Genomic DNA, 25,293 nt, shown 5'->3' with positions numbered 1-25,293 from the left:
GTACTTAAATAGAGCCTTTTTGTCAACAAGCACTGTTTTATTTAACATATTCTCAATCATGCAACCTCCTTAACATCCTCTACTTATTATACTGTTATATTCTGTTATACTGAATTTGAATAGAAATGGGCTTATTTTTTATTACTAATTGAATTAAAAATAGAGCACTCTCCACTTTATAGCCACTTGGCAATAGCCAAGCACTCTTCTTGGCTATTCTGTAAGTGAAGAAGTAAATAATTCACAGCATGTTATTGAAGAGTGTTTCTTTGATACTGATTTTATTCCTTTTAACTAAGAAATACAATTTAATTTCAGACGTTCCCATGGCATAAAGTTTTTTAGCAGTTGCAGCATAGATGAATTTAAACATACAACTTCACAGCCTAAATTGGAATGTCTCCAGAATCAAACAGTTCCAAAAGTGTTTCCACAAGGAAGACAAACAATTTGCGGCAATGGAGTTTTGGAACCACCTGAACAATGTGACTGTGGTGCCAAGGAGGTTAGTGAAAAAGACTGATATTTGGTTTTGTGTTTGTCATGTAATCTTACAAATGTAGATGTGGCATAATTTTTTTAATTGTTCTATATAGTCAAACATCTAAGATGGGAAGCTGTGGGGCATATGATAACTGGCTCATCCAGAATTTGAAGTTGAACAATCTAAGAATAGGGTAAATGCAGCATGGGTTGAACGAAGATTTTCCCTACTGTGTAAATATTACCCATCTTTCCATATCATAAACATCAGTTCCAACAGGAGTATAATTATCACCTAAATTATCCATGAATTCCTTTAAAGTGACTGATTTAAATCACTGAGTTATTAAATGTATGCTGTTGTTCACATCTTCAACTTCTAATTTCAGTCCTTGCATGGGGGGAACTTCATTTATTTTAGCTTGGTTTCAAATTGAATTAAAGAACAGAGACATCACTCTGCCCACAAAGAACCATATAGTCAAAGCCTTGGATTTCCCAGTAGTCGTGTATGGATGTGAGAGCTGGACCATAAAGAAGACTGAATACCAAAGAATTTATACTCTCAAATTATAAAGTTGGAGAAGACTCTTGAGAGTCCTTTGAACTGCAAGGAGATCAAACCAGTCAATTCAAAAGAAAATCAACTCTGAATAGTCATTGGAAAGACTGACACTAAAGCTGAAGTTCCAATACTTTGGCCACCTGATGCAAAAAAACCAACTCGCTGACAAATACCCTGATGCTGGGAAAGATTGAAGGCAGGAGGAGAGGGGGACAACAGAGGATGAGATGGTTGGATGGCATCACCAACTCACTGGATAGGAGTTTGAGCAAGCTCTGGGAGATGGTGAAGGACAGGGAAGCCTGGCACACTGCAGTCCATGGGGCTGCAAAGAATCAGACACGACTGAGCAACTGAACTGAACTGATAGGTTAATGGATTATAATAAATGCACCATCACATCTGTTACATTCCAGTGTCGTGTTATTTTTGGTCAACTCTCATCTCTCATTTTGGAGTAGCTTTTTATGAATATTCTTGAGCATATTAACCACCTCAGTCAGTTCAGTCACACCAGGCTTCCCTGTCCATCATCAACTGCAGGAGCTTGCTGAGACTCATGTCTATCGAGTCGTGATGCCATCCAACCATCTCATCCTCTGTTGTCCCCTTCTCCTCCAGCCTTCAATCTTTCCCAGCATCAGGGTCTTTTCCAATGACTCATTTCTTTGCATCAAGTGGCTAAAGTATTGGGGTTTCAGCTTCAGCATCAGTCCTTCCAATGAGTATTCAAGACTGATCTCCTTTAGTATGGACCGGTTGGATCTCCTTGCAGTCCAAGGAACCCTCAAGAGTCTTCTCCAGCACCACAGTTCAAAAGCATCAAATCTTCGGTGCTCAGCTTTCTTTTTTTTTAATATAAATTTATTTATTTTAATTGGAGGTTAGTTACTTTATAATATTGTATTGGTTTCTTTTGGACTCTGTGGGAGAGGGAGAGGGTGGGATGATTTGGGAGAATGGCATTGAAACATGTATAATATCATATATGAAATGAATCGCCAGTCCCGGTTGATGCATGATACTGGATGGTTGAGGCTGGTGCACTGGGACAACCCAGACGGATGCTATGGGGAGGGAGGAGGGAGGGGGGTTCAGGATGGGGAACACGTGTATACCTGTGGTGCTCAGCTTTCTCTATAGTCCAACTCTCACATCCATACATGACTACTGAAAAAACCATAGCATTGACTAGACAGGCCTTTATCAGCAAAGTAATATCTCTGCTTTTTAATATGCTGTCTAGGTTGATCATAGTGTTTTTTCCAAGGAGCAAGAGTCCTTTAATTTCATGGCTACAGTCACCATCTGCAATGATTTTGGAGCCCAAAACTGTAAAGTCTTTCATTGTTTCCATTGTTTCCCCATCTATTTGTCATGAAGTGATGGGACAAGATGCCATGATCTTAGTTTTCTGAATGTTGAGTTTTAAGCCTACTTTTTCACTCTCCTCTTTCACTTTCATCAAGAGGCTCTTTAGTTCTTCTTCTCTTTCTGCCATAAGGGTGGTGTCGTCTGCATATCTGAGGTTATTGATATTTCTCCCGGCAATCTTGATTCCAGCTTGTGCTCCATCTAGCCCAGCATTTCTCATGATGTACTCTGCATAGAAGTTCAATAAGCAGGGTGACAGTATAAAGCCTTAACGTACTCCTTTCCCAATTTTGAACCAGTCTGTTGTTCCGTGGTTGGTTCTAAGTGTTGCCTCTTGACCTGCATACAGATTTCTCAGGAGGCAGGACAGGTAGTCCAGTATTCCCATCTCTTTCAGAATTTTCCACAGTTTGTTGTGATCCACACAGTCAAAGGCTTTAGCGTAGTAAATGAAGCAGAAGTAGATGTTTTTCTGGAGTTCTTGCTTTTTCTGTGATCCAGTGGATGTTGGCAAATCTAGGTCTTTAGTCTAGATTTCCATTATACATTGAGTGCTGTCAAAATATACTGCCTACTGCAGGCTCTCTCCTTGATTCCAGATTTTCGATATTAGGCTATCACATCACTGATTTTGTTTTCTTTTCCCCAATATTAATATTTAGTGAGGGTTTAATATTCCATCTTCAGTAAATTCACTTGCTGTTTTTCATTAATATGTTTATATGTGAAACATAACACATTCTTCTTGATGAAACATGAAAAAGAAAAAATGATTATTATCTGCTTCTTATAGATATTACAAGTGTTAAATAAGAATAGAATTTGGCATATACTTTAGTAATATGCCATTAGTGTAACTGCATTATGTTTCATTTTATAAATGACATTATACAAGTATCCAGGTATAATAAAATATCAGTAATAAATTACTATTCCATAAGAAAATAATAACTTAATTAATTTTGGCAGAAGAGATATGTTCCCCTTATAGTTACATTTACAACATACTGCTCAAAATACTTAATGTAAAATAAAAATACATATATGTAGATATATATTTATATATATAACAGAAACATTTTACCCCTTCACGTATTTACTGGGATTAATGTGGAAGAAAATATTATACAGAAGCTCTTGGAACAAATCACAAAAGAAAAGTGGCAATTTTCAGATTTCAGAATATCATAGTAATAAAAATATTTTTTAAAACCTGCCAAAATAGAAATAAGTTGTCATGACAAACTGCAAAACATTATAAAATATATTAGTGGCTAGGGGCTAATATTATTAGTAAAAAGTGCTTAGCAATAAAAGAAATAAATAGAATATCTCAAAGAAAAGTATGCATAAACATATAAAATAAACTAAATTGTGAAGATATATGAAATTGAAACAGATATAAACATGTAGTTATTTGTGCCTATTCACTTTATTCATTTTAAAATATTACTTATCAATATTGTATTGGTTTAACCTCCAATTAAAATAAATAAATTTATATTAAAAATAAAATAATTTTTTTTAAAAATATATTACTTATCAGTCCTATATCACTCTTACACTAACTAGACAACTCTATAAAAAGAAGGAAATAAATGTGTATTATGAAAGAATTCTTAACATTTTTAATTCTTTGAACTAATAACTTTTAGAATCAATCTTTAATATACAAGAGCTAAAAAGTGAAAAAAAATTTCTTTGAAAAGACACAACCACAATATGCTGTTGTTATTTGGAAACCTCTATTTTGTCACATCCAAAAATGTTTAATAGTCACAGAATATCTTGAGGAGAATTGATAAGACAGATAAATAGTTTCCTAGTAGCTCAGATGGTAAAGAATCTGCCTGCAATGTGGGAGACCCAGCTTCGATCCTGGGTTAGGAAGATCCCTTGGAGAAGGGAACGGCTACCCACTCCAGTATTCTGGCCTGGAGAATTCCATGAACAGAGGAACCTGGCAAGGCTACAGCCCATAAGGTCACAAAGAGTTGAACACGACTGAGCAAGTAACGCGCACATGCGTGCGCGCGCACACACACACACACACACACACACACAAATGAAAAAAATCTCAAAATATATTGTCCATATATTTATGAACACAAAAAGATTGAAGTAAATTGCATTACATTTTTAACAGTCAAATTCTTGAACATAGAATCATGAATTATTTCATTACCACATTTTTCTATATCAAAATACATTGTCTAGGTGAAGTGGTATTAAAAATAGATACAGACATAAAAATTATACTGCGATTGTAATTAGAGACATGTCTTAAGATATTATGACAATAAGTAAAATGATTTAGTTCAAAATTACTTAACTTGATTACCTTTGCTTTCAGACATGTGAGTATAGTAAATGCTGTGATCCTTTAAACTGTGTACTGATTGGAAAGGCAGACTGTGGTTCTGGACCATGTTGTGGAAAAAACACTTGTAAGGTAAGTTTTCGAATATTTCCTTATTTTCTTCCATGAAATTCCTGCTTTTGTGGGCTTTTTAGCTTTTTTTCACACAATTTTTACTCATCTTTCAAATATATAAACTGTATGTTCCTTATTCATCCACTGTTGAATTTAGAATTGAGAGGTCTTTAGATCTTTTCCAATCAACTTTTTAGCCCTACTTCTAACCTCATTGTTTCAGTCCCTACTCAGAACTCATCCTATTATGCCATTTAATAACAACTTCAGGTAATCTGGGTGTTGTGAGTTCCTCTTGGTCATAATTGAATGTAGCTCCTCACAATCTACTTATGACAAAATTATGAATAGCCACCCCACACACACTTGAGATACAATATTTGAATAAACAGACAATTATAATTGTATACAATTATACAATTATAAGTAACCCCTCGCTTTGGAAGTAGCAGAAAAAAGGAATCCATAGGGAATAGTCAGCAATATGTAGCATATCTAATACTGAAGATTAACTTTGTGAATCGCTCACTGAATCCTTGACTTCCCTTGGGAAGTTTTCCCTCAAGTTTCCTTCATAACCACCTCTGATAGGACCCTGGGTAAGAGCTCTGTTCTAGGGAGGGCTTCATTTCAGCAACTCGCCTTTTTGTGTGTCACTTTTAGGAGGCTAAGACACACATGAACGCTGATTGACGAGAGGTTTTGTCATCAGGTCTGTTTTTCCACTGTCAATGAAAATCTCTCCCCACACCATTTCACCCTGTTCTCTGCATGCTCATTTTCACTCAGTGGGCTAGTTCTTAAAGCCAATGTTCATTTGTTTCAAGGCATATTAATGTAGAGGCCAGGCTAGGGTTTCCACTTCTTAGCAATAAACTGTGGTGTTCTTTCCTTCCCCAGAACTCCCATCTTTGTCTTTGTCTCCAAATCAGTGAGACAGAGCAGTTGAATTTTCTAAACAGTCCATTTCCATCTGGACTCCCCAGGTGGTGCTAAGGAGCCTGCCTGCCAGGAGAATCCCATGGACAGAAGAGCCTGGCCCCTGCAATCCACAGGGTTACAAAGGGTTGGAGATGACTGAAGTGACTTAGTACACACCCACCATTGCCCTCTACCTACATCTCAAAGGATAATTCTTTGCAACAGAGATAATTCCTGCATTTGGTCCAGTGAAAATTCATAGTATAAGTTTCTAGGGAGAGATTCGGGGTAACAGCTTTGAATTCTGTAAAGAAGTTCCAACTAAAACCTGTAACTTCAGCTATCATCTTCTGTTTTTAACATCTAGGACTGCATTTATTGGTCTGTAGAAGGTAGCCCTGGACAGCCATTTCATTTTTCACACTTGAAGGCACCTGTGACTCAATTCTAGTTCTGGGAATATACCCACTGCCACCATCTGCCCAGGACCTTTCCTCCTCACTCTTTTTTTTTTTTTTTTTTTTTACTTTATTTTACTTTACAATACTGTAGTGGTTTTGCCATACATTGACATGAAATACCACGGGTGTACATGAATTCCCGATCCTGAACACCCCTCCCAACTCCCCGCCCAGATCATCTCTCTAGGTCATCCCAGTGCACCAGCCCCAAGCATCCTATATCCTGTATTGAACCTAGACTGGTGATTCGTTTCTCACATGATAGTATACATGTTTCAATGCCATTCTCCCAAATCATCCCACCCTCTACCTCTCCTCAGAGTCCAAAAGTCTGTTCTATACATCTGTGTCTCTTTTGCTTGCTTCAATGTCCTATGTTAGTTCCCATTAACTTTCTTACATATTATAGCATAAAATCTAGCTTTTGCTGTCTTTTCAAGGGTCGCAAGTGCCTCTCTTATTACTGATCATAAGCTTAAAAGGCTTTTAATTTTTTTATCTGTCTACTTTCCCTTCTACTTTCCACTGACATGGTCTGAAATGTAGTGTTTTGATCCAGTGCTTTTTCCTTATAAATTTTCAGTTTAGATGGACATAAGTCCAAGTGCAAAGATATGGAAGACCAATACTTTAACCTGCTATTATCTGACACATAACAGGGACTAACATGTTTTAGCCAGTACCCAGACTTTCCTCTCTGCAGTTTTAAGGAGCTGTGTCTGGTACTGTACACCAGCAATTATCATGGGTCTATAGTATCTTGATGAACACACAAGCAAAGAATAAGAAACAAGCACTCAGGAAGCTTACATACGACATGAGTTCGGCATCATGCTCAAGTGAATCTTTGTTTAAAACTGGAGCACCAAGTTTCTTGTGCTATACATCAGTTGGATATCCTTGCTTTTCCTTGGCAGTTCTCAGACAAGCTTTTCCTGTGTGCAGTACTGATAGCTCAGTGCAGATCCTGGCTTTTCTAGTCTATACTGTATGGTATTTCAGAAGAGCAGAGGGATCCCCTCTTTCCCGACACCTATGTCCACCCCTGGTAGTGGCAGAAGCCCTGACCCAGCATTACATTCTAAGTTAAATTCCCCACCGCTGTGTCTAGGGAGAAGTGTTCCAATTGTCATCCTGGGTCAGAAGCAATTTCATAGTAGAAGTGGAGTTCGTCCTGAAAAGAAAATTGAAGGGCAAAAAGGACAAGGGTGTCCACTAAGAAACATTTTAGAAACCTGGAAAGACCAGCATCTGAGTTAGTTAAAATATTTCAGGAGTGCAACGGATTAGTCCCCAAGAATCAAAAGTTGAAAAACAGATATGCATAGTGTCATTTCAGATATTTTCTGTTTATCTTGAAGTGAATATTCAGGATAACCAAAGCATTGTAACTACAAAACATTCACTAGGGCCATTTTTATTATATATATATATATATATATATATATATATATATATATATATATATATAGAGAGAGAGAGAGAGAGAGAGAGAGAGAGAGAGAGTTTGGTTGGTTTTTTAATATAAATTTATTTATTTTAATTGGAGGCTAATTACAATATTGTATTGGTTTTGCCATACATCAACATGAATCCGCCACGGGCCATTTTTAACTTGAAGTTTAAGTCACACAGTGGAAGTTAGCCGTTGTCAAGGGCTTTAGTGCGCCGAGCAGCATTTAGAGCATTCACAGTGCTGTGCAGCTGCCACCTTGACCTGGTTCCACAGCCGCTTCCTCAGCCAAACAGGGACCCGACCCATGATGCACCTGCTCTCCTCTCTATGGATTTCCCTACTCTGGACATTCCATAGAACTAGAACCATACAGTGGGAAACCTTGTGTCTGGTTTTGTCACTAAATACAGTGTTTCCGACTTTCAGTCACCTTGCAGCATACATCAGTACTCCATTCCTTTATGTGGCTGACACATTCCATTGTCCACACCACAGCTTGTTTACACATTAGTAGGCATTTGGGTTCTTTCCAAACTCTTTCACCAGAACTTTTAAGCAAATTTATAGTTTAAACACTTACAAACGTCACGGTAATGAAAATGATAGCTACAAATTCAATGCTGTTATTTAATGTTTTTACATTTGTTATACTACTTCAAAGCAAATATGTGTTTTTCCTTTTCTCACAGATACTTGAAAGAGGAAGAGAGTGTAGGAAAAGCATTGATCCATGTGATTTTCCAGAATTTTGCAATGGGGTGTCTGAATTTTGTGCACCTGATATGAGAGCTGCCGACTTACAAATGTGCAATAATAAATCTTCCTATTGCTTTAGAGGAATATGCCAAGATAGAACAATGCAGTGCACCAATTTGTTTGGAAAATGTAACAATTTATCTTTTCTTCTGAGCTTTATTTTTAAGCTATATTTTTTCTAAAGTCAGTAAAACACCAAAATAAAAAGGACTGTTTGTTAAATCCAAATTTGAACTTAAAATTGAAATCATTGTAACTTTGAACTATGTCAAGAGGTAAAACAGACCCAATAAGAACAGGAGAAAATGAATAGGGTATTAGTGAAATTTGAGGTGGTTGGGAGGAAGTGAGTAGACTTTAGATTGAAGATGAGAGAGTGCAGAAGACTGTAGGATTTCTCAATTATTTCTCCTCTGACATACCAGTTCTCCTGTTCTTAAGTGGGTAGTTTTCAGTAAGTGTTTCTTTTTCTTGTTTATCAATAGACAATACTGAAATTTGTAATAGATGACATTGACTAGGCATTGTTGTTTAGATATTTCAATATTAATTTACCACAATTTTAGTTTTTAATTTTTTAAAGATGAGTAATTGGAAATTTATGTTTTTAGTTGCTAAAGAAGCTAGTTATCAGTGTGCAGAAGAAGTGAATTATCAAGCTGATGTGTTTGGAAACTGCCTAGGAAAACCTTGTTTTTTTTTTGTATGTATTTAAAAATTTATACATTTTTCAAATGCCTGTCTGAGTGTCTGTTGTGTATATACTGCCAAGAGTCACTTAATGCAAATGAAAGATTAACCTGGTTTATATAGATGAGTTTATATGTTGCACTTTATTAGTTGGTGTATGTTCTGAATAGCTTTGGTGTTATGATCTCAGGAACATTTTGAATTATCCTTATATTTGGTACTTTTTAAAATCTAATCTCTCATGTCTCTAAGAGACCTATGGGCATTAAGAGTTTTTTTTTAATATATATATATATTGATAGGCATCACCCTTGTGGAAAGTTAGTTTGCCACTGGACACATTCACTTATAGTATCAAGGAATGACATTCATGTTCAGTATACCTACCTTGGAGGCCATATATGTATGTCAGCATATTTAAGAACTCGTAAATTTCCGGACCCTACTATTTCAAGTAATGGAAGCATGTGTGATGAAGATAAGGTAAATAAAAATTTTACTTGATTCTATATATGGTGTATGGATGTCTGAGTGTGTGTGTGTGTGTGTGACAGAGAGAGAAAGAGAGAGAGGGAGAGAAAGAGCTTAAGATTTTTAAATTTGTAATTAATGGTACAAATTTTGGTTACTATATCATCGTAAAATTAAAAGGTCACTTTCTATTGGCTAAAGGAACATTTGTTTCACTGTTTATCTTTTTATTGTGAATTTTGCTATAGTTAGTTGAATCTGTTTTGTCACATTTGAGAATCTAAACTTGTCCAGTAGGCAAGGATCTGGTCTGTGACAGTTTGTGTAATAAAAAACAAGAAGTACCAAATAATATGTGAAAAAAAATGGGTCAGAACAAACTGAATATTGAGAAAAACAAGGAAAAACAAAAAAGCCACCGTTTAACATTGCAATATTTGACTAGAATTAAATTGCAATGAACTAAAATATTTTCTCATTAGCCTACTCCCCTAGTTCTTTCTTCAAAAACATAACATACTGGTTTAAAATCAGACCCTTCTATAAGATACAATGCTAAAACAGTATTTGAGTTTTATGTATTTGTTTTTCTTAGGTACTTTGATAAACATAAAGAATTTTAAAAAAACAGTGCCATTAAAAGCTAGTACATGACCCACAGAGATGTTATGGGGAGGGAGGTGGGAGGGGGGTTCATGTTTGGGAACACGTGTAAGAATTAAAGATTTTAAAATTAAAAAAATGAAAAACTTAAAAAAAAATTAAAAAAATTTTAAAAAAAAAAGCTAGTACATGAAAGTAAAAAGGGAAACAATTATTTCACATTGTAATTAAAATAATTACATTAAGATACAGTATGTTTAAAAAGTGAGTTTAGTTCAGTCGCTCAGTCATGTCCAACTCTTTGCAACCCCATGAATCGCAGCACGCCAGGCCTCCCTGTCCATCACCAACTCCCGGAGTTCACTCAGACTCATGTCCATCGAGTCAGTGATGCCTTCCAGCCATCTCATCCTCAGTCGTCCCCTTCTCCTCCTGCCCTCAATCCCTCCCAGCATCAAAGTCTTTTCCAATGAGTCAACTTTTTGCATGAGGTGGCCAAAGTACTGGAGTTTCAGTTTTAGCATCATTCCTTCCAAAGAAATCCCAGGGCTGATCTCCTTCAGAATGGACTGGTTGGATCTCCTTGCAGTCCAAGGCAATCTCAAGAGTCTTCTCCAACACCGCAGTTCAAAAGCATCAATTCTTCAGCACTCAGCCTTCTTCACAGTCCAACTCTCACATCCATACATGACTACTGGAAAAACCATAGCCCTGACTAGACAGACCTTAGTCAGCAAAGTAATGTCTCTGCTTTTGAATATGCTATCTAGGTTGGTCATAACTTTTCTTCCAAGGAGTAAGTGTCTTCTAATTTTATGGCTGAAATCACCATCTGCAGTGATTTTGAAGCCCCAAAAAATAAAGTCTGACACTGTTTCCACTGTTTCTCCATCTATTTCCCATGAAGTGATGGGGCCGGATGCCATGATCTTCATTTTCTGAATGTTGAGCTTTAAGCCAACTTTTTCGCTCTCCTCTTTCAATTTCATCAAGAGGCTTTTTAGTTCCTCTTCACTTTCTGCCATAATGGTGGTGTCATCTGCATATCTGAGGTTCTTGATATTTCTCCCAGCAATCTTGATTCCAGCTTGTGTTTCTTCCAGTCCAACGTTTCTCATGATGTCCTCTGCATAGAAGTTAAATAAGCAGGGTGACAATATACAGCCTTGACATACTCCTTTTCCTATTTGGAACCAGTCTGTTGTTCCATGTCCAGTTCTAACTGTTGCTTCCTGGCCTGCATACAGATTTAACAAGAGGCAGGTCAGGTGGTCTGGTATTCCCATCTCTCTCAGAATTTTCCACAGTTTATTGTGATCCACACAGTCAAAGGCTTTGGCATAGTCAATAAAGCAGTAATAGATGTTTTTCTGGAACTCTCTTGCTTTTTCCATGATCCAGTGGATGTTGGCAATTTGATCTCTTGTTCCTCTGCCTTTTCTATAACCAGCTTGAACATCAGGAAGTTCACAGTTCACGCATTACTGAAGCCTGGCTTGGAGAATTTTGAGCATTACTTTACTAGTATGTGAGATGAGTGCAATTGTGCGGTAGTTTGAGCATACTTTGGCATTGCCTTTCTTTGGGATTGGAGTGAAAACGGACCTTTTCAGTCCTCTGGCCACGGCTGAGCTTTCCAAATTTGTTGGCATATTGAGTGCAGCACTTTCACAGCATCATCTTTCAGGATTTGAAATAGCTCTACTGGAATTCCATCACCTCCACTAGCTTTGTTCACAGTGATGCTTTCTAAGGCCCACTTGACTTCATGTTCCAGGATGTCTAGCTCTAGATGAGTGATCACACCATCATGATTATCCAGGTTGTGTAGATCTTTTTTGTACAGTTCTTCTGTGTATTCTTGCCATCTCCTCTTAATATCTTCTGCATCTGTTAGGTCCATACCATTTCTGTCCTTTATCGAGCCCATCTTTGCATGAAATGTTCCCTTGGTATCTCTAATTTTCTTGAAGAGATCTCTAGTCTTTCCCATTTTGTTCTTTTCCTCTATTTCTTTGCATTGATCACTGAAGAAGGCTTTCTTATCTCTCTTGCTATTCTTTGGAAATCTGCATTCAGATGCTTATATCTTTCCTTTTCTCCTTGGCTTTTTGCTTCTCTTCTTTTCGCAGCTATTTGTAAGGCTTCCCCAGACAGCCATTTTGCTTTTTTGCATTTCTTTTCCATGGGGATGGTCTTGATCCCTGTCTCCTGTACAGTGTCACGAACCTCATTCCATAGTTCATCAGGCACTCTATCTATCAGATCTAGGCCCTTAAATCTATTTCTCACTTCCGCTGTATAATCAATCATAAGGGGTTTGATTGAGGTCATACCTGATTGGTCTAGTGGTTTTCCTTGCTTTCTTCAATTTGAGTCTGAATTTAGTAATAAGGAGTTCATGATCTGAGCCACAATCAGCTCCTGGTCTCATTTTTGTTGACTGTATAGAGCTTCTCCATCTTTGGCTGCAAAGAATATAATCAATCAGATTTTGGTGTTGACCATCTGGTGATGTCCATGTGTAGAGTCTTCTCTTGTGTTTTTGGAAGAGGGTGTTTGCTATGATCAGTGCATTTTCTTGGCAAAACTCTATTAGTCTTTGCCCTGCTTCATTCCGCATTCCAAGGCCAAATTTGTCTGTTACTCCAGGTGTTTTTTGACTCCCTACTTTTGCATTCCAGTCCCCTATAATGAAAAGGACATCTTTTGGGGGTGTTAGTTCTAAAAGGTATTGTTGGTCTTCATAGAACCGTTCAGCTTCAGCTTCTTCAGTGTTACTGGTTGAGGAATAGAGGAAATTGGAAGTGGATAGTAACCTTATCTCAGAATGGCAAAAGATAGTCTCACATAAATATAATGGCTTCCCTGGTAGCTCAGCTTGTAAAGAATCTGCCTACAATACAGGAGACCCCAGTTCAATTCCTGGGTTGGGAAGATCCCCTAGAAAAGGGATAGGCTACCCATTCCAGTATTCTTGCCTGAAGAATTCCATGGGCAGAGGAGTCTGGAAGGCTACAGTTGACCCCTGGGATGGGAAGATCCCTTGTAGAAGGGAACAGCTCTCCACGCCAGTATTCTTGCCTGAATAATTCCATGGACAAAGGAGTCTGGAGGCTACAGTCCATGAAGTTGGCAAAGAGTTGGACAAGACTGAGAAACTTTCACTTTCAATCATAAAGGAACATACTGATGCTGACTGCATTATGAAGTAATATGTCATCCCTCTAAGCATCATTTAAAACAAAATGCAATCATGTTTACCATAAATATGGCAGCGTAAATATGTAAAACTATGAACTAATTCAATTATTCATTAATTAGAAAAAACTAATGTAGTATTATAATAGTATAATGTGCTTTAACATGCACAAGAAAATTAATTTGGCCTTTTCCCTTGGTGTCTGGCCCTGAGCTCCTAAACCTTAGAATTTCCTGACAGGAATATTTGGTGTTATTCATAATGAGATTCATCCAGAGAAACCTAGGTTTATGCTAATGAGGTAATAGGGTGATGCCTCTTGATGCTTCAGAGTATGCTGGTCACCAGAAAGACCAATTGATTAATGGAGTGGAGCTCTAAGCTCCACTCACAGCATCGATAAAGGGAATGATATGGCTGGAGACTGGACTCTGTAAAAATTTTTGAATGATTAGACTCAAGATAGTTTGTAAGTTGGTGAACACAATGTGTTGTAATGAGGATGTGCCTGGAGAGGACATGGAGATAATGTCACTTCCTCTTGCCCGACAACATAACTTGACCTGTGCATCTCTTCCATTTGGCTGTTCCTGAGTTATATTCTTTCCCATAAATTAGTAAACGTAAGTGAGGTCTTTCCCTGAGTTCTGTGAGCCAAATTAGGAAATTATCAAACCTGAGAGGGAGCCATGGGAACCTCCAATTTGTAGCCAGTTGGTCAGAAGGATAAAGACTTGAATCTGGTGTGAGAAATGGGAAGAGTCTTGTGGGACTGAGCCTTTTAACTTTTGGAATTTGATTCTAACTGCAGATAGATTGTGTCAGAATGAGTTGAATTGAATTCTTGGACACTCGGTTGGTATCAGAGTCATAGGTATCAGGTATCATAGTGGGTACACCCCCGCAGATGACACCACCCTTATGGCAGAAAGTGAAGAGGAGCTAAAAAGCCTCTTGATGAAAGTGAAAGAGGAGAGTGAAAAAGTTGGCTTAAAGTTCAACATTCAGAAAACGAAGATCATGGCATCTGGTTTCATCACTTCATGGGAAATAGATGGGGAAACAGTAGAAACAGTGTCAGACTTTATTTTTTGGGGCTCCAAAAAAATCACTGCAGATGGTGACTGCAGCCATGAAATTAGAAGACGCTTACTCCTTGGAAGAAAAGTTATGACCAACCTAGATAGCATATTCAAAAGCAGAGACATTACTTTGCCGACTAAGGTCTGCCTAGTCAAGGCTATGGTTTTTCCTGTGGTCAAGTGTGGATGTGAGAGTTGGACTGTGAAGAAGGCTGAGCACCAAAGAATTGATGCTTTTGAACTGTGGTGCTGGAGAAGACTCTTGAGAGTCCCTTGGACTGCAAGGAGATCCAACCAGTCCATTCTGAAGATCAACCCTGGGATTTCTTTGGAAGGAATGATGCTAAAGCTGAAGCTCCAGTACTTTGGCCACCTCATGCAAAGAGTTGACTAATTGGAAAAGACTGTGATGCTGTGAGAGATTGGGGACAGAAGGAGAAGGGGATGACCGAGGATGAGATGGCTTGATGGCATCACAGACTCGATGGACGTGAGTCTGAGTGAACTCTGGGAGATGGTGATGGACAGGGAGGCCTGGTGTGCTGCGATTCATGGAGTCACAAAGAGTCGGACACGACTGAGCGACTGAACTGAACTGAACTGACACCCCCACTATGTGTGTGTGTATATGTATATGCACATCTATGTGTATACCCCAATATATATGTACCTGTGCACACACACATGCCCTAGTATATATATATGTGTGTGTGTGTGCACACACACATATCCCAGTATTTATGTACCTGTGCACACACACACACACACACACACACACACATACCCCAGTATATATGTACATGTTTACACACACACATACCCCAGTATATATGTACCTATGCGCACACACACGTACCCCAGTATATATGAACACATGCACACACACACACACATACCCCAGTGTATATGTACATGTGCACACACACATATCCCAGAATACGTATATATGTATATATATATATATATATACATACACCTGTGTACACACACATATCCCAGTTTATATGCACCTATGCACACATAGGCCTGGTGTGCTGTGATTCATGGGGTCGCAAAAAGTCAGACACGACTGAGCGACTGAACTGAACTGATGCGTGCACACACGTACCCCAGCATATATGCACATGTTCACATACATCCATACCCCAGTATATATATACATGTGTACACACACATATCCCAGTATAGATGTACATGTGTGCACAAACACATATCCCAGTATACATGTACCCATGCACACACACACATACTCTTGTGTTTATCTGTACAAAAAAATCACGAAATTGAACATATGACTAAGAAACATGAAAATGTTCTAACTTAACCTGTGATTAAATAAATTCAAAATAAGTGAATATTCAGCTATTTTTTCTGTGTATCATTTTGACATCAAAAATAGCATTTGATGGAGAGGAGATGAAGATGTCATCATAGGAAGATGTTAAACTCACCTCTCCCCAGGAACACATCAAAAATACATCTACATGTGAAGCAATTCTCCCTGAAAACAAATTGGATATTTTTCAGGTAGGCAGGGAAGACAAACAATCACTACAGCACCTGTGCCTCTAGGAGGGAGCATAGAGGAAGGGTGAGGGGTGTGTGTGTGTGTATGGTTCAGAGATCCTCCCTGGGGAGTGAGTGGTTTAAACTGATTATTGGATACCCCAAGCCTGGGATCTGACACTGGGATTTGATCCCTTACCAAGTTTGAAAATCAGTGGGGCTTACAAGTGTCAGTGCAAGTCGCTCAGTCGTGTCTGACTCTGTGATCCCATGGACTATACAGTCCATGGAATTGTCCAGGTCAGAATACTGGAGTGGGTAGCCTTTCCTTTCTCCAGGGGATCTTCCCCACCCAGGGATCGAACCCAGGTCTCCCCCATTGCAGGCAGATCCTTTACCAACTGAGCTATCACAAGCTGAGCCACAGGGGAACCCCAAGAATACTGGAGTGGGTAGCCTATCCCTTCTCTAGAGGATCTTCCCAACCCAGGAATTGAACCAGAGTCTCCTGCATTGCAGGTGAATTCTTTACCAACTGAGCTATCACCAGGAGGGCTGTGGAAAAAAAAAAAAAAAGACTCTGCTTGTAAAGAACTGGCTTTACTCCAGGGAACAGGCAGAGGAAGCTGACTGAACCTGCCTAGAGCTCTGGCTCTTTTCCTGAAACCATGCAAGGTGCACCCCAGGCCATGTTGAATATCTGCCCTGGCCTCACTAGCTGCAGCACTGCTTTGCAGTAGGGCAAAGTCTGTCATTGCTGAGGAGAGTGTGCACTTGGGAAGGATGGAGCTGAATGGGGCGAGGGCAGCTATTTCTGCTGCTTATAGAGGGAGTGGATCAGGAAGTGTCTAGAATTCTGGCTGACATTCCAGAGTCATACCAGGGCACATGCCCCAACCACATCAGGCACCCACTCCAGCACCCTCTTGCTTCAGGGATCATACCCTCTGGGGCAGAGGTGCCCTTCCCAGGATGGAGGGGGAAGGTGCATACTTAAAATGAACTGAACCAACTTGGACCCAAGCTTATACCATAAGGTTGTCCTTATCCATTCACCAGCAGCAGCTTGGGACCTGATGCTGTCTCCCCAGTAGGGTGGTGATAGCCACGGATCATAGGAGAAGTCTCAGCTCACACCTGGCACTGGCTCTATCCCTTTGTCATCAATCCTGCATCTCACCAAAGTGACAGCAGGCAGCACACCCTGGGACAGGATGCGACCCATGCTCATGTCAGATCTAGCTCTCCCACAAAAACCACTGGGTACACACAGACAGTATAGGGATGCTGGGACACAAAGACGTTCCCTCAAGGCTAGGATAGTTAACTCTTTCACTTAATTTCATAGAGACGAAGTCAAACAAAATGAGAAGAGAAAAGAATTATTTCAAATGAAATAAAAAATAACTGAAAAAACAAAAAAAGATAATTTACCAGATAAAAAGTTTAAAGCATAAGCAATAAAAATGTTATCTGAACTTGGGAAAAGAAGAAATGGACACAGTGAGAATTTTAGTGAAAAACTAGAAATATTAAAAATAACTAGTCAGAGGTGAAGAATACAATAACTAAAAGAGGCTCACAGATACAGAGAACAAGTTGGTGATTACCACTGGGAAGAGGTTAGGAGCGAGAGATTAAGAGATACAAACTGCCATTGCTGCTGCTGCTGCTATGTCACTTCAGTCGTTTCCGACTCTGTGCAGCCCCTTAGATGGCAGCCCACCAGGCTTCCGCGTCCCTGGGATTCCCCAGGCAAGAACACTGGAGTGAGTTGCCATTTCCTTCTCCAATGCATGAAAGTGAAAAGTGAAAGTGAACTCACTCAGTCATATCCGACCCTCAGTGACCCCATGGACTGCAGCCCACCAGGCTCCTTGGTCCATGGGATTTTCCAGGCCAGAGTACTGGAGTGGGGTGCCATTGCCTTCTCTGAAGAGATACAAACTACTATATATAAAATAAATAAGCTATAAGAATATATTGCACAGCACAGAGAACATAGCTGATATATTATGCTAACTTTATTATTTTAATTTTTAATTTATATTGGAGTACAGTTAATTAACAATATTGTATTAGTTTCAGGTGTACAGCAAAGTGATTAAGTTATATATATATATATATATATATATATATATATATATATATATATCCACTTTTTTCAGATTCTTTTCCCACTTAGGTTGTTACAGAATATTGAACAGAGTTCCCTGTGCTATATAGTTAGTCCTTGTTGGTTATCTATTTTAAATATAACAATGTGTGCATGTCAATCCCAAACACCCAATCTATCCTTCCCCCTCAACCCTTCACCCTTAGTAGCCATAAGTTCATTTTCTAAGTCTATGAGTCAGTTTCTATTTTGTAAATAACTTCATTTCAAGCATTTTTCTTTAGGAATACACATATAAGTGATATCCTATGATACTTATCTTTCTCTGTCTGACTTACTTCACTTAGTTTGATAATCTCCAGGTCCATTTATGTTGCTACAAATGACATTAATTCATTCTTTTTAGTGGCTAATATCTCATTGTATATATGTACCACTTATCCTTTATCCCTTCATCTGCTGAGGGACATTTAATCTACTTCTGTGTCTTGGCTATTTTGAATAGTGCTGCAGTGAACATTGGGGTGTATGCTTTTGAATCAAGTTTCTTCTCTGGTTATATACCCAGGAGTGGGACTGCTAGATCATACAGTATTTCCATTTTTAAGGAATTGTTCTCCGTAGTGGCTGCACCAATTTACATCCCCACAAACCTCGTAAGAGAGTTCCTTTCTCTGCATACCCTCTCTAGCATTTACTGTCTGTAGATATTTTGATGATGGCCATCCTGACCATATGAGATGATACCACATTGCAGTTTTGGTTCACATTTCTCTGATAATTTGATGGGCTTCCCTGGTGTCTCAGATGGTTAAAAATCTGCCGGCAATGCAGGAGACCTGGGTTTGATCTCTGGATTGGGAAGATCTCCTGAAGAAGGGAATGGCTGCCCACTCTAGGATTCTTTGCCTGGAGAAATTCCATGGACGGAGGAGCCTTGTTGTTGTTCAGTCAGTAAGTCCTGTTCAACTCTTTGTGACCCCAAGGACTACAGGATGCCAGGCTTCCCTATCCTTCACCATCTCCCGGAGTCTGCTCAGACTCATGTCCTTTGAGTCAGTGATGCCATCCAACCATCTCATCCTGTTGTCCCTTTCTCCTCCTACCTTTAATCTTTCCCACCATCTGGGTCTTTTCCAGTGAGTTGACTCTTCCATCAGGTGGCCAAAGTGTTAGAGATTCAGCTTTAGCATCAATCCTTCCAATGAATGTTCAGGGTTGATTTCACTTAGGATGGACTGGTTGGATCTCCTTGCAGTCCAAGGGACTCTCAAGAGTCTTCTCCAGCACCACAGTTTGAAAGCATCAATTTTTCAGTGCTCAGTCTTCCTTATGGTCCAACTCCCATCCATACATGACTACTGGAAAAACCATAGCTTTGACTATGCAGACCTTTGTCAGCAAAGTGATGTCTCTGTTTCTTAATACGCTGTCCGTGTTTGTTGTAGCTTTTCTTTCAAGAAGCAAGTGTCTTTTAATTTCATGGCCTCAGTCTCCACAGTGATTTTGAAGCCCAAGAAGATAAAATCTGTCACGTTTCCATTGTTTCCCATCTATTTGCCATAAAGTGATGAGATTGGATGCCATGATCTTAGTTCTCTGACAGTCCACGGGGTTGCAAAGAGTCAGACACAGCTAATTGCCTAACACTTTCATTTTCAATAATTAACTATGTTGAACATCTTCTCATAGGTCACTTACCCATCTGTATGTCTTCTCTAGAGCGATGTCTCTCTTTAGGTCTTTTGCCCATGTTTGGACTGAGTTGTGTGTTTTTACGATGTTGAGCTGGATGAAATGTTTGAAAATTTTAAAGGCTAATCCTTTGTCAGTTGCATCATTTGCAAATATCTTCTCCCATCCTGTGAGTTGTCTTTTTGTATTTGTATATAATTCCCTTTGCTTTGCAACAGCTTTTGAATTTAATTAGGTACCATTTATTTTTGTTTTTATTTCCATTACTCTGGGAGATGGGTCAAAAAAGATATTGCTGCAGTTTATGTTAGAGGATGTTTGGTCTTTTTTTCCTCTGAGAGTTTTATAGTATTCAGTCTTACATTTAAGTCTTTAATTCATTTTGAGCTTGTGTGTGTGTGTGGTTAGAGTTTTCTTCTTCTTCTTCTTTTTTTTTTTTTTTACATATAGCTGTCCAGTTTCCCAACACCACTTATTGAAGAGACTGTCTTTCCTCCATTGTATAGTCTTGTCTGCTTTGTCATAGATTAGGTGACCATAGGTATATGGGTTTATCATGAGCTTTGTGTCCCAGTCCACTGATCTATATGTATTTTTGTGCCAGTACCTTCCTGTTTTGATGACTGTAGCTTTGTAGCATAGTCTTAAGTCTGGGAGCCTGATTCTTCAGCTTCATTTTTCTTAGATTTTTTGGTTATTCGGGGTCTTTTGTGTCTCTTTACAAATTTTATGATTTTTGTTATAACTCTGTGAAAACTTCCATTGGTAATTTGATATGAATTTCATTAAATCTGGAAATTGCCTTGGACAATGTAGTCCTTTGGACAGTATTGATTCTGCCTGTTCAAGAATGTGGTGTGTCTTTCTGTCTGTTTGTGTTGTCTTTCAAATAAGATATAAGAATATATTACACAGCTCAGAGAATATAGCCAATATTTTATATTAATTTTAAATGGAGTATAATATATAAAAAATTGAATCAATATGTAGTATATCCAAAACTAATATAATATTGTAAACCAGCTATACTTCAAGCAAAAAAAGAATTGATGGTGAGAAGCGTAACTTATAATCTTCCTAAAATAAGTATAAATTAACAGATACTTTATGGAAAGTGATTTTGAAATGTTTAGGCTTCAAATTTATCATCACGCTTTTTAATCTATTTCTGATGTAATTAAGGCTAATTTTAAAATATTAGGGAATAGACATTGATATAGAGCAATTATGATGTGAGTTATAATAGATAAAATAAACAAGACACACTAAATGCCAATTATAGGTTGATCAGATAAGTTAAGCACAGTGAAGTGAAAGTGAATGTCACTCAGTCATGTCCAACTCTGCAACCCCATGGACTTTAGCCTATCATTCTTCTCTGTCCATGGGGGTTCTCCAGGCCAGAATACTGGAGTGGGCAGCAATTACCTTCTCCAGGGAATCTTTCCAACCCAGGAATTGAACCTAAGTCTTCCACATTGCAAGTGGATTCTTTACCGTCTGAGCCACCAGGAAAGCCCATATCCAATACAAATAATTTTTAATGACATGGAGATATGTAATATTATGGTGATAGAGAAATCAAGGTAAAACCTGCAAGATATTATTTCTACCTTTTAAATTTTTTTTAATTGAATATAGTTGAGTTACAGGGCTGTGTCAGTATCTTGTGTACAGCAAAGTGATTCAGTTATATATATTCTTATAGTTTCATGTGCTATACTGTAGGACCTTCTCATTTATCTATTTTGTATATAGTGGTTTTTATCTGCTAATCCTAAACTCCTAATTTATCCATCTCCCATCCCCTTCAGCTCTACTTTTTTGACTACACATGAAAATTATGTGAGTTGTGATCACTATTTAAGCACAAATTGTGTCTTTGACTTGGAAGGCAATATTGTTAAAATGTTACTGTTCGCAAAATCAATTAATGAATATGATGCAGAAGAATCCAGAAGAATCCAGAAGAATCATGATTCCACCAGGTTTCTTTTCTGAGGTGGGGGGCAGGGAATGAGTTGCTGGTGGAAATTGAAAAACTTATTTAAAGGTTATATTAAAATGCAAAGAGCTAAATGTACAAAATAGCCAATGCAATTTGAAATAAAATGGAAATTGACAATTCATGTTACTAAATAACAAGGCAGAAGATAAAGTTGAAATGATTAAAATAAAAGCCAATAGGTACAAGGATAAGTTAGCCTATAGACAAAGGTATAAAATATTATTTCAAAGGAATTCTAGATCAAAATGCTTTACTAAAAACTCAAAGAAAACTTAGGGATAGTATCTGTGAGTATCTAAGTATCTCAGAGTTATCTCCAATGGTACAAAGTCAGTTACAGATAAGGGGAAATATTGATAAATATATTATATCATGGTTAAAACTACTGGATAGAGATTTGAAGTTCCAGGGCAGACTAGATGTACTTTTCTCTATTCTTCTGATTAATTGTAGCTAGGAGACCTGGATATTAAATGTGAAATAAACATAAGAAGATTCCAAAACCTGAAAGATTCTTTCAGCAGATCAGCGAGGCACCTCAGTACCTGTGGAAAAACATAACAATGTGATCTCTTTGCTTTTAGCCTTATATCTCCCAAACTGAGTGCCAGAGAAGCCAGAAACTCAGAAATCTCAAATGAAACAGACAGAAACAAGTCATAAAGGAAAGCCAGACTTTAGCCAAGTGAACAGCTTAGCAAGGTGGTACACTTTTAAACAATGGATTCTCTTCTGCAGCCAAAGTATATAGATAAAATGGTAGCTACACTTCTACTCTCACCAGAGTGGTAGAACAGAGGATTTGTGGAGAGCCTGTTCTCCCCAGCCACTTGCAGTAATAAGGAGCCCCTCTCATTCCAGATATTAGTGGAATCTTTACTTCCAATGCTGAGTGAATGATAGTCGCTCAGTCTTGCACAACTCTTTGTGACTCCTTGTACTGTAGCCCACCAGACTCCTTTGTCCATGGCATTGTCCAGGCAAGAATACTGGAGTACGTTGCCATTCCCTTCTCCAACTTTCAGCATTACCTGGCAAAAATGAGGCAGTGTTCCTTTCCCCTACTTCAGAGTTGTAATAGAGAAGAACTGCTGAACCAGAAGGTTTAACCAGGTTTAACCACAAGGTTTAACCAGATTCTCATAACACAGTAATCAAAATATCTAGGTTTCAATCAAAAGTCACACTCTTCATACCATGAACCAGGAAAATCTCAATTTCAAAGGGAAAAAAAAAAGAAATAAAGTCAATAAGCATTAACAGCAAAATTATATTGCTGTTAGAAATAGCCAGGGATCCCCAACCCTTAATAGGAACCAGGCCACACAGCAGTAAGTAAGTGCCAAGAAAGCAAGCAAAGCTTTGCCTGCCACTCCCTATCACTCCCCATCGCTCACATTACCTGTCCCTGGTGCCAAAAATATTGGGGACCACTGCTTTAAGCAATATGAAGCAGCCATCAGAATAGTTTATCTAACTGATTCTAGTCCCCATAGGAATATGAGGGATGATAAACACATCTCAGCACATTCGTTTCAAACTTGAAATGCAATGTGTTTGGGGCATGTGCCTGTCCAAAAGTAGATAAGCCAATCAATGAAAAAGTAAATGAAATTTCTCCCTTTTTCTCACCCATTCTTACCTCAGTTCAGTTCAGTCTCTCAGTCGTGTCCATCACCAACTACCACAGTTCACCCAAACTCATGTGCATCGAGTCGGTGATGCCATCCAGCCATCTCATCCTCTGTCGTCCCCTTCTCCTCTTTCCCACAATCCCTCCCAGTCCTGAATATTCATTGGGAGGACTGATGTTGAAGCTGAAACTCAAATACTTTGGCCACCGGAGCGAAGAGCTGACTCATTTGAAAAGACCCTGATGCTGGGAAAGATTGAAGGCAGGAGGAGAAGGGGACGACAGAGGATGAGATGGTTGGATGGCATCACCGACTCAATGGACATGGGTCTGGGTGGACTCCAGGAGTTGGTAATGGACAGGGAGGCCTGGCATGCTGCAGTTCATGTGGTCACAAAGAGTCGCACATGACTGAGTGACTGAACTGAACACATCCTACATGACTGCAGGAAAAACCATAGCTTTGACTAGATGCACCTTTGTGCGTATATTTACTTACCAATAGTGATAGAAAATAACGAATGTTTTAGACTTCATCATCTGTTGGATATTCTATCAGATAACTTGAGAAAAGTGGGCAGATAATCTTAGAACATGTCCCCCAGAGTATTCAAATTAAATTAAAATTTTGATAGAGTAATATTAACATGCAGTCTACATCAAAGTCAGGTTAAATAAATAACTAAAACACAAATTTGTATTTAGTGAGCATTTACTATGTCCCAAACTGTTTTTGTTCCTTTATGTGTAATAAATTATTTCACCCTCATAACCTATGACTTGGGTATAAGTTCTATTTCAGATTCAAAGATAGATAAACTTAGGTATGAAGGAGAACATTGCTTTTGTAAAAGATAAGGGATACTGTTATAAAGTTAGGAGAATGTAAAAATGACTGGTTGAAGCACTGGTATTGAGCATTGATCAGTGGGCTCTATGATTAAAGTAGTTTTTGCACTGAATATTGATTCTGTCAGTCAGTGGTGACATGACCTAAAAAGTGTACATTTAATTCTCCTCAAACAAAAATGTGGATAAAAATATCTCCCTCTCAAGGTCAATGTGAGCATATATATATAAATGCATAGAAAGTTCAAAGGCCCATTTCAAATGCTCATTCTAATTTGGCTTGTTTTGTTCTTATACCAGCTATAATTTTTAGCTGCATAATTTCTATACCTTGTAGAAAAGACATAGAAAAGTTCTATGTTTTCAGGTATATCAAAAATGTTGTCTACTTTTATTGAGACAAATTACAGAAAATCTCTACGGCACTTGAAAAGCACTGAATGGACATTTCTTGTATTGTATTTGATTTTTAAAATCCTTTTCCATATTAAAATAAAAACTTCCTGTAACATACCAAATTACAATACTTTAATAATTTTCATTGGCTATTAGTAAACTCACAAGCCTGCTCCTTCAAAGGAAGCAATATCTTATTGTAAAACTTGATGTTTGATAAAGTAATAATGTACCATTTTGACTTTAAGTATTTTATTAGAATGAGTAGATGTTACGAAATTCAAGTTCATCCTAAGTATATATCATATTGTGTATCTAATTTCTTATACTAAGTACAGTTAATGAATTCCTGACTTTGAAGTTGTTGGTTGTTTCATTTTAGTTTTGTGACAACGGAGCTTGCAAGGCAGTCACCCAATACAGTCAGTATCAAGATTGTGACCCACTTGTCAAATGTAAAGGACATGGGGTATATAATTGTTACTCTATTTATGTATAGTTTTAAAATACATATCATAACATTTTACAAGATAATAGTAAGCTTCAGATTTATGGAGGTGGAAATTTCTTTGGAAAATTTCAGTTAAATGCA

At 38.1% G+C, this 25,293-nt stretch overlaps 1 protein-coding gene across 1 annotated transcript in view; it reads left to right on the top strand.

The window, feature by feature from the left end:
* The window catches only part of LOC128068268 (A disintegrin and metallopeptidase domain 3-like), an 87,401-nt gene that overhangs the window by 48,112 nt on the left and 13,996 nt on the right, over positions 1-25,293 (top strand). The window contains 6 exon segments of the mRNA XM_052661392.1: positions 319-505; positions 4,776-4,874; positions 8,384-8,579; positions 9,062-9,149; positions 9,440-9,623; positions 25,084-25,170. Of these exon segments, the coding sequence (XP_052517352.1) occupies positions 319-505; positions 4,776-4,874; positions 8,384-8,579; positions 9,062-9,149; positions 9,440-9,623; positions 25,084-25,170 (841 nt within the window).

The sequence above is a fragment of the Budorcas taxicolor genome, chromosome 24 (assembly GCF_023091745.1).
Source record: "Budorcas taxicolor isolate Tak-1 chromosome 24, Takin1.1, whole genome shotgun sequence".
Taxonomy (NCBI): Eukaryota; Metazoa; Chordata; class Mammalia; order Artiodactyla; family Bovidae; genus Budorcas; species Budorcas taxicolor.
This window is presented reverse-complemented; position numbering and strand designations above follow the sequence as displayed.